This window comes from Cherax quadricarinatus, chromosome 1 (genome assembly GCF_038502225.1).
Source record: "Cherax quadricarinatus isolate ZL_2023a chromosome 1, ASM3850222v1, whole genome shotgun sequence".
Classification (NCBI taxonomy): Eukaryota; Metazoa; Arthropoda; class Malacostraca; order Decapoda; family Parastacidae; genus Cherax; species Cherax quadricarinatus.
The window spans coordinates 4,466,211-4,480,698 of record NC_091292.1 but is presented as its reverse complement, the minus strand read 5'-3'; the positions used below and the strand labels follow the sequence as shown (position 1 = coordinate 4,480,698).

Here is a 14,488-nt window from a genome sequence, read left to right as displayed (position 1 = left end):
GGTGTTTACAGTGAAACATATAAGTGAACAGTATTTAGATAAGGCTAAAGAGGTCTTTGTGGCATTTATGGATTTGGAAAAGGTGTATGACAGGGTGGATAGGGGGCCATTGTGGCAGATGTTGCAGGTGTATGGTGTAGGAGGTGGGTTACTGAAAGCAGTGAAGAGTTTTTACGAGGATAGTGAGGCTCAAGTTAGAGTATGTAGGAAAGAGGGAAATTATTTCCCAGTAAAAGTAGGCCTTAGACAAGGATGTGTGATGTCACTGTGGTTGTTTAATATATTTATAGATGGGGTTGTAAGAGAAGTAAATGCGAGGGCCTTGGCAAGAGGCGTGGAGTTAAAAGATAAAGAATCACACATAAAGTGGGAGTTGTCACAGTTGCTCTTTGCTGATGACACTGTGCTCTTGGGAGATTCTGAAGAGAAGTTGCAGAGATTGGTGGATGAATTTGGTAGGGTATGCAAAAGAAGAAAATTAAAAGTGAATACAGGAAAGAGTAAGGTTATGAGGATAACAAAAAGATTAGGTGATGAAAGATTGGATATCAGATTGGAGGGAGAGAGTATGGAGGAGGTGAAATTATTCAGATATTTGGGAGTGGACGTGTCAGCGGATGGGTCTATGAAAGATGAGGTGAATCATAGAATTGATGAGGGGAAAAGGGTGAGTGGTGCACTTAGGAGTCTGTGGAGACAAAGAACTTTGTCCTTGGAGGCAAAGAGGGGAATGTATGAGAGTATAGTTTTACCAACGCTCTTATATGGGTGTGAAGCATGGGTGATGAATGTTGCAGCGAGGAGAAGGCTGGAGGCAGTGGAGATGCCATGTCTGAGGGCAATGTGTGGTGTGAATATAATGCAGAAAATTCGTAGTTTGGAAGTTAGGAGGAGGTGCGGGATTACCAAAACTGTTGTCCAGAGGGCTGAGGAAGGGATGTTGAGGTGGTTCGGACATGTAGAAAGAATGGAGCAAAACAGAATGACTTCAAGAGTGTATCAGTCTGTAATGGAAGGAAGGCGGGGTAGGGGTCGGCCTAGGAAAGGTTGGAGAGAGGGGGTAAAGGAGGTTTTGTGTGCAAGGGGCTTGGATTTCCAGCAGGCATGCATGAGCGTGTTTGATAGGAGTGAATGGAGACAAATGGTTTTTAATACTTGACATGCTGTTGGAGTGTGAGCAAAGTAACATTTATGAAGGGGTTCAGGGAAACCGGCAGGCCGGACTTGAGTCCTGGAGATGGGAAGTACAGTGCCTGCACTCTGAAGGAGGGGTGTTAATGTTGCAGTTTAAAAACTGTAGTGTAAAGCACCCTTCTGGCAAGACAGTGATGGAGTGAATGATGGTGAAAGTTTTTCTTTTTCGGGCCACCCTGCCTTGGTGGGAATCGGCCAGTGTGATAATAATAATAAAAGAAAAATAATAATACAGTACATTAACCCTCTTAGACCAGAGTTACAGGTCAATGATTAAACAATAAAGTATAATGTTCTTGGCAAAAGAATTTATTTACTATGAAGGTCCTTGAGGTAGCATGTAGTATATGAGCCCCTAGCAAATCTGCAAGCAGCTTTCAGGAATATTTTAAAGAATCATACAAACTGTAAATGATATTTGTCGAATGATGGAGTGGGCACCACCTGCCTCAAACCCAAGATTATAAGAAATTAGAGAAAGTTCAGAGATTTGCAGCAAGGCTGGTCCAAGAGCTAAGAAGGATGAGAGGTTAAAAGAACTCAATCTTAGAGAGTAAAAAAAAAAAAAAGGCATGATAGAATACAAGTTACACAGAAGACTTAAAAGGTCAGACTGCACACGCACGCACGCACACACACACGCACACGCACGCACGCACGCACACACGCGCACACGCACACACGCACGCGCACGCACGCACGCACGCACACACGCACACACGCACACACACACGCACACACGCACACACACACGCACACACACACACGCACACACACACGCACACACACACGCACACACACGCACACACACGCACACACACACGCACACACACACACACACACACACACACACACACACCCGCACACACACACGCACACACACACGCACACACACACGCACACACACGCACACACACACACACACACACACACACACACACACACACACACACACACACACACACACACACACACACACACACACACACACACACACACACACACACTCTCCCTCACACCCTCCGAGCAGTTCAGACATTGAAGACATCACATATGAGAGGCCCCTAGGAGCTAGTAATCGTGTGGTTCTCTGCTTTGAATACATAGTAGAGTTACAAGTGGAGAGGGTAACAGGAGTTGAATGGGAAAAGCCAGACTATAAAAGGGGGGACTACACAGGTTTGAGGAACTTCCTGCAGGAGGTTCATTGGTACAGAGAACTGGTAGGAAAGTCAGTAAACTAAATGATGGAATACGTAACAACAAAATGCAAGGAGGCAGAGGAAAGGTTTGCCTCCCTGCACTGAAGGTGTAGGGAGGCAAAAACTAAGTGCACTAGAGAATGGAAAAAGTACAGAAGGCAAAAAACACAGGAAAATGAGGAGATTAGTCGAACAGCCAGAAATGAGTATGCACAGGTAAGGAGGGAGGCCCAGCGACAGTACGAAAACATAGCATCGAAAGTCAAGTCTGACCCGAAACTGCTGTATAGCCACATCAGGGGGAAGACAACAGTCAAAGACCAGGTGATCAGGCCGAGGAAAGAAAGTGGGGAACTCACAAGAAACGATCATGAGGTATGTGAGGAGCTCAACACGAGATTTAAGGAAGTATTTACAGTAGAGACAGGAAAGGCTCTGGGAAGACAGCACAGAGGGGAACACCAACAGGGAATATACCAACAAGTGTTGGATGACACACAATGGAGGAGGAGGTGCAGAAGCTGCTAAGTGACCTTGATACCTCAAAGGCGAGGGGACCGGACAACATCTTCCCGTGGGTTCTTAAAGAAGGAACAGATATGCTGCGTGTGCACCACTAACCACAATCCTCAACACATCCCTTGAAACTGGTAACTACCTGAGGTATGGAAGATGGCAAATGTAGTCCCCATTTTTAAGAAAGGAGACAGAAACGAGGCACTAAACTACATACCAGTGTCACTGACGTGTATAGTATACAAAGTCGCGGAGAAGATTATCAGGAGAGTGGTGGAGCACCTGGAACGGAACAAGATTATAAACGACAACCAGCAGGGATTCATGGAAGGTAAATCCTGTGTCACAAACCTTCTGGAGTTTTATGACAAGGTAACAGAAGTAAGACACGAAAGAGAGGGGTGGGTTGATTGCATTTTCCTGGACTGTAGGAAGGCCTTTGACACAGTTCCTCACATGAGATTAGTGCAGAAGCTGGAGGATCAGGCGCATATAACAGGAAGGGCACTGCAATGGATCAGAGAATACATGACAAAAGACAACGCAGAGTCATGGTACATGATGAGGTGTCGCAGTGGGTGCCTATGACGAGCGGGGTCCCACAGGGGTCAGTCCTAGGACCAGTGCTATTTTTGGTATATGTGAATGATATGATGGAAGGGACAGACTCAAAAGTGTCCTTGTTTGCAGATGATGTGAAGTTAATGAGAAGTAAATCAGATGAGGATCAGCAGGACTACAAAGCGACCTGGACAGGAAGCCAGCAACTGGCTTCTTGAATTTAATCTTGCCAAATGCAAAGTCATGAAGATTGGAGAAGGACAAAGAAGACTGCAGACAGAGTATAGGCTAGATGGCCAAAGACTGCAAACCTCACTCGAGAAAGATCTTGGGGTGAACATAACACCGAGCACATCTCCTGAAGTACACAACCAGATAACTGCTGCAGCATACGGGCGCCTGGCAAACCTGAGAATAGCGTTCCGTTACCTTAGGAATCGTTCAAGACACTGTAAACTGTGTACGTCAGACCCATACTGGAGTATGCAGCACTAGTTTGGAACCCACACCTGGCCAAACTCGTCAAGAAACTAGAGAAGGTGCAAAGGTTTGCAACAAGGTTAGTTCCGGAGCTCAGGGGAATGTCCTATGAAGGAAGGTTGAGGGAAATCGGCCTGACGACGCTGGATGACAGGAGGGCCAGAGGAGACATGATAACGACATACAAAAATACTGCGTGGAACAGATAAGGTGGACAGAGACAGGATGTTCCAGAGAGGTGGCACAGAAACAAGGGGTCACAACTGGAAGCTGAAGACTCAGACGAGTCAAAGGGATGTTAGGAAGTACTTCTTCAGTCATAGAGTTGTCAGGAAGTGGAATAGTCTAGGAAGTGATGTAGTGGAGGCAGGAACCGTACATAGCTTTAAGACGAGGTATGACAAAGCTTAGGGAGCAGAGAGAGGACCTAGCAGCGATTAGTGAAGAGGCAGGGCCAGGAGCTGAGTCTCGACCCCTGCAACCACAATTAGGTGAGTACACACACACACACACACACACACACACACACACACATAAATAGGTGAGTACAAATAGGTGAGTACACATACGGTGTTCCAGAGATGGGACGCAGAAACAAGGGGTCACAATTGGAAGTTGAAGACTCAGATAAGTCTAAGAGATGTTAGGAAGTATTTTTTTTATTCACAGAGTTGTCAGGAAGTGGAATACTCTGGCAAGTGACGTAGTGGGGGCAGGAACCATACATAGTTTTAAGACAAGGTATGATAAAGCTCGTGGAACAGGGAGAGAGAGGACCTAGTAGCTATCAGTGAAGAGGCGGGGCCAGGACCTATGACTCGACTCATACAGCCGCAATTAAGGGAGTACACACACAGTTTCCAGGAGCTGTATGACCATTTCGTGTTTAAAGCTTCCACATGATTATATTATTTATCCCCTAGTGGTTGGTGCACAGTATTTAATACCCGTAACCCCTTAGTGTACACCGTGTTCAATGTAGCAGCATGTGCATCACCCCTCCCTTCCCCGCCACACTTTCTCCCACGCCAGGAGAAAGTGACTGTGATGAAAGCCAGGAAAGAGTATGACGGTCTAGATGCAGGCTTCACTCTGGAGTAGGTTGAATACACACTGCGCCTAGGTGCCTTGATTTACTGTTGGAGGTTCTGGTGTGTGTCATTGTGGTGCACCCACCTAGTTGTATATTCAGGGGTCGATTCATAGGCCCTGCCGCTTAAGTTTTGTCGATCAGTCTTATTACTGGTTCCTTGCCTCTTTAGTCTTAATAATACCCCTTCTTTGAATCGAATTTCAATTCCCTGAACCCTCCCTTTCCTTTCAGCTAAATTAGTGAGAATATTTCCCCTTTCGTGAAATATCGCTACTAGACATTAGGAAAAAAGACACTCTTGGCCCTGTTTTAACGTAAGCCACCGTTGGTGGTACTGTGATGGGCCACTCTACGGGATGGTAATATAATCATCTCACTGCGTGTCAGGTGACCTTCTGATTAGACTCGGGGTGGCCATCTAAGCAGGATCTCTAAAAAGGTTCCTTGATCTCAGTGAGGGGCATTTGATCTAAGGAATAGGACCTACCCGTCCCTTCCTTGATTGCCTCCGATACCCCCCGGCACTGGCTGCCCCCTAGTGAATTTAGCAGTTCATGTTGTCTATAAATACATTATTTTTAATGTGCAGGTGACAGTCACGCGCTGTCCATAAATGAGGCGGTTGTTGAGGAAACGTTTCCTCAATCAAGATACCCAATTGTTGCACATGTGTCGAATTCATCAACTTGTCGGTTCCCTGAACCATTTATACCATTTTATTTAGTTATACACAAATACATTTTCATAGATTATCACACATAGCAGCATATGTGTAGATTATTATTTTGTTTATTGGGTTTAAAGCCTTGATGTAGGTCATGAAGGAAACAGTTTATCTGTTCATTAGCAGTCAAATAAACTTAGCGGCTACACCTCTCGGGATATATACTGTATACAGTATTGTAATCCCCTGGAACTAGTCATCTACCTCTCGGTATATATACAGTATAGGGTATTGTAGCTCCTGGAACTGGTTATCTACTAGTCCTTATCCATACGGGTTTAGCGCCTATTTTTAATATATTCTAATACAGCAATAATAATGTCTTTATCGGGCCGTCTCAACCACCTGTTAGTCATTATAAGGGGTGACTTATAATGGTGGTGGTGACCCTTCGTAATTGAGTGAAGATTAGCCTCTTACCCACACAGCAGGAGGCGTAGCCGTAGGTGCAGGAGGAGGTGGGGGTTCCGATTTCCCTCCTGCACTGCTGCTGCAAAACACACTCGCCCACACGTCCATCTTGACCCACGCACTCCACACCTGCAGCACCCACCGTCAGCATACGGAAGAGGCGGTCCAGTGCCAGCCCTGGGGAGTCCCAGGAAGTTGGTTATGTTGAATGTCAATCGACTGCACTAAATTCAACTATATTAACATCGAGAAATATTTTTATCCCCAAGTTCGGGATTAGAGTAAACTCAGTGCGTGTGTATAAACTGCGAGTTACACATCTCTCAGTGACTGATTCTCAAGAGGATCAGGTATGCCAACATTTAGATTATTACCGCCCACAGAGGCTAGTTTATTATTCAATCGTAGCTCATCCTGTAAGGAGCAGCATAAAAAAATGACTTTATATTCTTTCAGACTTGGGGATAAATACTCCATGAACCATACAGTTAAATTTCTGTACAGTTTAATATTATATATGGCTGTCCACATACTTTACATTTTATGTTTGAAATCTTAAGAAATGCTCCGTCCTTCAAGGAGATGAATTTGATAAAAGAAATTAAAGCTATCATTTCCTTCCTTGGATCAAACCTGATTACCTCCCATTCCTCAAGTGCTCTGGCATATATGGACGACGTTGCGTTTTTTTTTTTTTTTTTTTTTTTTTTTTTTAACAGCGCTGTATAGCCCTTATGTCTTAGCGCTTCTTTTTGATAATAATAATAATTTAGGTTCTTTTAAGAGGACGGCTTGTCACCAAAATGACATAGTAAATGACGGGGGAGTTGGGGGGGATGTATACTTACATCGGGGTCCTCTTTCTGGGAAGGTGTTGTACATGAGGTCCTGGGGCGCCTGTAACACGGCTGGGTCCTCGGCCAAGGTGGTGAGCGCTGGTAGCGAAGATGGAGACGTGGGTGGGTGACCAGTAGACGTCGTTATTCTTGTCTCGGACGTCCCACCTCGCGTTTTAACGTATTTACCTGTCGTAGACCGCCACTCCTCTTGGCTGAAACTCGCGTCTGTTGCAGGTTGTGGTGGTAGGGGGAGTAGATGGTGTATGTGGTTCGCCACAGTGTTGTGATGAGTTTCCATGGCTGCTGCACGTAGAATTGGTCGAGGCAGCATCTGGCTGGTTACTGCCCGGTGGCGCCCCTTCACTCCTACTGCAGGTGATGGTAACGGCAGGAGCGGGTGTGTATGGGTGTTGGTGGCTGCTACCTCAATCACCACCGGCTGATCTCTCACCCACCAGCGTCCTCTTTCTTTGTTGTCTCTCCAACCACGTCCACTCTCTACGCTGTCCCTCCAGCCACGCCCTCTCCTCTCTAGGTTGTACCTCCAGCCACGTTCTCTCCTCTCTAGGATGTCCCTCCAGGCACCTTCGTTTGTGTCTTTATCACTATTCCAGTCATCCTCCAGCTCTCTCTTGCCAGTATGATGCTCCAGAGCTTGGAGACCGCTCGACCACCTCAGCCGCGTTCCTACCTCCGTCGTCCATGATGACTGCTTCTCGAGTTGATCTAGGAGGCGAGGATGTCTCTGAGTTCGGCCCACCTGTGCGATACTGTGCGTGACGAAGGGGTAGGGCTGCAGGAAGTCGCTGTATAAGTTGTCAGCGGTGGGCTGGACTGTGGTGGGCGACGAGTTCACCTGTGATAGAGTCACTAGATAGGTCAAAGCTAACAGCAAGAGCCACTTGTGTGTGAGATGCGTGGTGAGTGCCTCACGCACACTCAATACACACTCGGTGAGTGCCACTCTCATGGTAACTGATGCTTTTCACGATATGCAACCTTTCAGAAATGTCAGTAGTTGAGTTTTCGTGACATTACTGATGTGTCACGATGCGGCTGACTCGAAGTTTTCACTCACACATGCGTTGACTGACGCACATCAGTGCTGTAATCACACTTGTGAAGCTACATGCTTGTCAGCACCTCGATGATTCTCCATCATCATGTTCAACTTTAAAAGCTTTTATATATATATATATATATTTTTTTTTTTTTTGGGGGGGGAAGGGGGTAAAAACTTATCAGCTCTAAAATGTACTTATTTGTTTTGAAAATTATCATTTATTAGCATTACTATAATTATTTTGTATCTACTAATCACTCAACTGAATGTATAAATCACTTAATTACCTTTCCTAACCTTGAACGTCAGATATTAACGTATTACACTAAGGCGTTTTTCTTTGATGAGGCTGAAGGTTCACACTTTTCCGTATACCGAGAAGACTCACTACATATATATATATATATATATATATATATATATATATATATATATATATATATATATCTATAATATATATATATATATATATATATATATATATATCACTAGGATGTATTAATATGAGTTGAAATGTACGGGTATCTTTCAGTAAGCCGCAGCAGTTCAGTAGCTTTCAGGTACCACAGTATGTGTTCAAGTACTTAATCCGCAAACCCTGAAACTGCGCCCTGAAAAAAAAATCTTATTAAGCAAATTTAAAACATAAATTATTTTATATAATCAAGGTTTATGCTAAAGCTGATTATGTGTGCTTATCTATTTGTTGTTGAATGTGTTTACCTGTTTGTGATGTCAGCACTTCTAGGAAGACAGTGATTGAATGAACTATGGTTTTTCTTAACTGCTTTGGCGGGTGACGGACGGTGAGAAAGGTAGAGTTACTCGGTTTTGCCTCAACGATATACCATGTGAAAATAAATTGTTTGATAAATATTGTGTGTGTGTTGTATTATGTAACTGTATTGTTATATTTGTATATTCAGCAAGATTACATTACCCTCACCCATGATTATATATCCATAGCTCACTGGCTTGAGCGAGGTGGGTAGCGAGAGTAAAATGTAACCATCAAGGAGAAAGTGACGTACATCTTTGTGTGAGTTATTGGACAGTTGAGAGCTGGGAGGAGGAGGAAGAGGAGGGGAGAAGAGGTAAGAAGGAAGATAAACAAGTTGTAATGAAAGGAGTAACATGTTTAAACACCCAGGTAACAAAAATTAAAGTTTGCGGCTAAGGCAGCTACTTAATTATGCGGTTGCTATCGTGTAGGCCTACTCGGTTTTACTTAGATTTGAACACATCAGCAGTGTGCTGCTGCTCTATATGACAGCTACATAGTGACTAGAAAAGTTACTGTTTCTGTCATATTCCATAACACTGGATAGATTTCAGCGTTGATATTTGTCAGCCTGATGCTGGTAAAGGGCTTTTGATCTATAAAGGTGGAGCTACTCGCCTTTTCCTCGGATCAAACCTGATTGTCTGCCATTCCCCAGGCTCTGAATGAGACTTACGGTATTAGCACTTTTCCATGAACATGTATATGTAGTAACAATGACCACAGAACTTGTCTATAAAAGGGTTAAAAGAGAATATTTGAATGTGTTTACAATATATCTATATAACACAGGAGCCAGGAGCTGTGAATTGACCCCTGCAACCACAAATAGGTAAATACACACACAGGGGCCAGGAGCTGTGATTCGACCCCTGCAATCACAAATAACCGAGTACACACATACATACAGGGGCCAGGAGCTGTGACTTGGTCCCCTCAACCACAAATAGGCGAGTACACACGCGTACGTACGTACGTGTGTTAAATGTTACTAACAAGTTTGGAGATCCTGTGTTCAAATTTTGTGGTATTTTATTTTTATTAATAAAATACCTTAAAATAAGCATAGCTGCATATATTACTTCTTTATAGTTTTAATATGTTAAATTTATGCATGTACGTGTTTAAGAATGTGACTTTAAGATTTATTTCAATCAATGTTCTTGTTCAACTGCTGGTAAATGTACTTCTAACCAGACCTAAGCTTGACTGTCATTAAGATGGCGAAGATTTCACTTTGTGGTGTAGAGGCCTAATAGTTAATTATCATGCATAAATTAATATGTTTTTATTGGAGGCGATGGTAAAAAAGGAGTTATAACCTAGGGAAAAAAGTAGAAGTTATAATAAGGAGAGAGGGGAAGAGAAGGGGGAAAATAAGCGACGCTCTCGCCTCACACACGTGTTCGTAGTTCCATCCTCGGCAGCGTGGAAACATTGGGCCTGTTTCCTTACGCCTACTGTCCCTGATCACCTAGCAAGTAAGTAGGTACCAGGGTGTTAGTCGAATGGTGTGGGTTGCATCTGGGGGGGGGGGAAGTTTGAGGATCCCAATGGAAATAAGACAGTCCCTCGATAACGCACTGCCTTTCTTGGGTAGCTTACCCTCCGGGGTTAAAAATCCGAAGAAAATCTTATCTCTCGGAGAGCAAGCCAGCGAGTTATCCTCCCCACCCCAATTCCTCCTACTAGGGTAGGCGGCCCCCAGCCACCTCGCATCACGCCTCAACAAGTCTGTCACAATATTTATGCCTTTTACATTCACTGTTTTTCATCATAAACTTCACCCACACCCATCTCAACCCCTCCTGATATCCCCCACTCCAGTGTGGTTGAGAGGCTTTTAAACCTAATACACCATTGAAGGAGAATAAGAGCAGCAACCCAGGTGCCTGAGTTGGTGTACGTGTTTAATTAAAATGCCCAGTATATAGTTTAATATGACACTCACTGCAGCCTATCCCTATTATATTGCTTCCATTTTTTTAGACAGGCTACATAATCGTATGTTTAACCCGAGGTATATTGGCAATTTTTGCTGCTTTCATCCCTAGTACTGCAATCCATATGTTTCCCACACAGTTTGACAGGCAAATACTCTCTTAAGAAAATATTACTATGTACTATCCTAGCAATGTGCTTATATAACCTTGTACTGTTATCTTAACAATGTGCTGTTATCCTGTCATTGTGCTGGTATAACAATGTTATCTTCTCTTCGCAGTGTCCTGATAACATGTTGTTATCAACATGTTATCAGGACATTGTCAACGTGCCGCTATCATAACATTTGCTATAACGTCGCATAACTTTTTTACAATACAATCAGATCTATTAAGAGTACATTAGTCACAGTCCGTAAACAGTATTCACAATTCGTTCTGAATTATAGAGCAAAAATCACATTATAGAAATCAGCAAAATGTTATGGAAGACTCGTTATATAGGTTTAATCCGAGGGGTGAGAGGAAATCATCACCAGTTCGTTGGATCAAGAACCCTACTTTAAGGATGTCTTTTCTAGGTTGCATCGTTTGCAGGCGATTCGATTAGGGTGTTTTCTTTCATAATGTTAATCTCATATTTATTCCTCGGCATTTTTTTTTCAGACAACTCCTAGGTAACGTCATTGAGGCAAAAACCTTTGGTAACTTATATAGGATGGATGGGGATATGATTGGTTGTGGGCGGGTGTGAGTTAGACCCGCCTAGCATGGCTCAGTAGACCTGCTACAAATGTTCTTTATACCCTCGTCTTTTCTGTCATCACCTACCCAGCACCACCTTTGCTATCATCACCTGTCCCCATATTTCCCATTTCACCTAGTGATGACAGTGTGTCCCTCACTACCTGGCGGCATTCACCCGCAGCTCAAATACAATGTTAACAAAGCTTATTTCACTTGTCTTGGCTGGCGGCCATCTTGTGTGTTGATATTTGCATCACTTGATGATGGAAATATGACAAGTACGACAGTGTCCCCTCTTTTCCCCTTCCTATCCTTTCTGTATTTCATCTCTTCCTTTCCTTCCTCATCCCTTATTTCCTTTCTCCGCTCTTTTTACAGCCTTCCTTGGCGAGAAGACTCGAAATTTTCGCACTGACTCTTTAATATCAAGATATATTTTATGTTTATTGTGGTAGATTAGGAATGTTTAAAACCAATAAATAGGAATGAGAGGAAGTTTTCTTCAGCGTGGGAAGTCTAGAAGTGAAATGACCTCAACCAATACGTGTAGTAGTAAATTAACATAATGTCACAATGTGCGGATTTTTTTTCGTCATTTTTAATCAGACGTTGTTTAAAGTACATTTCAAGGGGGGGGGGGGGAACTGAGCAAAAATCTTAATTTTTTTTTTTTGTGCTAACTCTTTTTTTCTAGTGTGAAATGGAAAGAATTCTTGTTTTGAGATTACAAGTGAGATTTTTATTACATAAAACACCTTAGTAGCAATAGTTCCAAAAGAAAAAAAAATGGCATAGATTATAAACTTAATGGAAAACAATTGACAATTTGGCAAATCATTTGGGGAATAATTTCTGGCATTAGGCTCGTGTTTTGTCACTGAAGTATTATGTCCACAAGACACTGAATTGATGTGCAAGGTTAGTATGGTGACTCCATAACGGACGCACAAATATAATGGCCGCAAAAACTGAACGGTCAGAGGGTGTGATATAAAGTACAATGTTATCTTACACTGTACCTTACAATGTACCTTACACATCGCCTGTGTGATGTGAGGTACAATGTTATCTTACACTGTACCTTACAATGTACCTTACACATCGCCTGTGTGATGTGAGGTACAATGTTATCTTACACTGTACCTTACAATGTACCTTACACATCGCCTGTGTGATGTGAGGTACAATGTTATCTTACACTGTACCTTACAATGTACCTTACACATTGCCTGTGCGATGTGAGGTACAATGATATAAGGTTACACCTGTGTTAGTGGCGGTTATTTGTACCATAGTTGTCACTTCCACCACCACCTGGACCATCTTGACTTGTTGGACCAGCTGTGCCCTAGAGGCCAGCGATGCCATCAACCCACCTGGCCTCAGTCATCCTTCTGAACACTGTCATCTGGTATTTAAATGACACCAGATGGTGTCGTTATGGCACGACATACATTGTGTATACCTTGCCAACTGAACCACTGTAGATGGCACCATGATGGCAGGGAAGGATAAGAGGAAGACCTGGCACTGATTTATAGAGTCAGAGTCGATACTTGAGGCCACACATTGCCCACTTCAATTCCCCTCTCCCCAGCGGCTACTATAGTGTGGTTGCACTGGTCGATTCTCAGCTCCTGGCCCTGCCTCTCTGCTGGTCGCTACTGGTTCCACACTCCCGGCTATGTGAGCCCTATCATACCTATTCTTACAGCTATATATGGATTCTGCCTCCACTACTTCGCTGTCTAGGTCGTTCCACTTTCTGACCATTCTAAGAAGTATTTCCTAGCATCCCTGTGAATCATCAGTGCTTTTAACTTCTAGCTGTGACCTCGTGTAACGCGCGCATGCGCATGTGCGTATAAACTTGGTCAAGCACCTAAATTACTGGGAGCGCTTGAAGCCCGTAGAACTGTACTCTTTAGAACGTAGGTTAGAAAGATGCATCGTAATCTACACCTGGAAGATACTGGAGAGATTGGTCCCAAACCTGCGTTCTTTTCAAGAGGGAATTCGACAAAACAGGTCATACGTTGGAGTCTGGGCGGCGGGTACTAACAGCTTGACTGATTAGGCCAGCAACCAGGAGGCCTGGTCCGGGACCGGGTTGCGGGGGCGGTGACCTCCGGAAGTATCTCCCGGTAATCTCCAGGTACCTCATTTATACAATCCATCCTGTGTGATGGAATGTGACAGAAATACATGTTTTTCCTCCACAGTATTAACTATTAAATATGACAGATGTTTCCAGTATGTTGGTCACATAGAATAGTGTAGCCACACACTACGAGCGTTTCCATTATGTAAATCTTGTATAGACTATTGTAACCGAACACTGTATATTCCCACTGCGGCTTTCAGAAAGAACAGTGTAGCCGCGCACGGCGGGTATTCCCGCCATGTAACTGGTAAAGAAGATGGTATCAGCGCACTCCGGATGTACCCTATTTTACTAAACTAAGAAAAAAAAATGGTGTGGCACCTTGGCAATAATATGGTGTACCAGGTTGGCACTGCCTCCCCTGACATAATGGCCTGTGTTGGCACTGTGTTTATGATTTTGTGATCCCAGGTGCCGCGGGACAAGCCCACCGCAGGGGGGCCAACACGCTCTTGTACTGGTGGTGGTGGCATTCAGTGCCAACACTGGCGTTCTCTGACACCGGCTTGGCAGTAGAAGGCACAGAGGGAGAGGGGCACAGTATGAAGTTAGGGAGAAGTGTAATTAACACTGACCATTGGCACAGACAAACCAACGTGCAAAATATAACATAATTGATTGCATCATATTTCTTCTTCACACTGAAGAGGAAGTCAGTCTTTAGCCGAAATATATGGTGTGTTATACGCTGTCCGTGGTGGATCACGTGTGGGATAATGTACGTTGTTCATACAAGTGTACACATACTTGTTATGTGCGTATTCAATACG

The 14,488-nt window shown here is 43.7% G+C and overlaps 2 protein-coding genes across 4 annotated transcripts in view; one reads left to right on the top strand and one right to left on the bottom strand.

Annotated features, from left to right (window-relative positions):
* Window positions 1-14,488, top strand: part of BORCS5 (BLOC-1 related complex subunit 5) — a 77,343-nt gene that overhangs the window by 13,532 nt on the left and 49,323 nt on the right. The window lies entirely within an intron of this gene.
* The window catches only part of LOC128686459 (uncharacterized), a 43,424-nt gene that overhangs the window by 10,551 nt on the left and 18,385 nt on the right, over window positions 1-14,488 (bottom strand). The window contains exons 1-2 of one of the 2 annotated variants that reach the window (XM_053773398.2): window positions 7,030-8,481; window positions 6,191-6,358 (exon numbers count right to left, since the gene is read on the bottom strand). In XM_053773398.2, the coding sequence (XP_053629373.2) occupies window positions 6,191-6,358; window positions 7,030-7,990 (1,129 nt within the window). In that variant the 5' untranslated portion in view covers window positions 7,991-8,481. Of the gene's footprint in view, window positions 1-6,190; window positions 6,359-7,029; window positions 8,482-14,488 lie in introns of those variants that run through there. The other variant, XM_053773408.2, reaches the window with a different exon arrangement.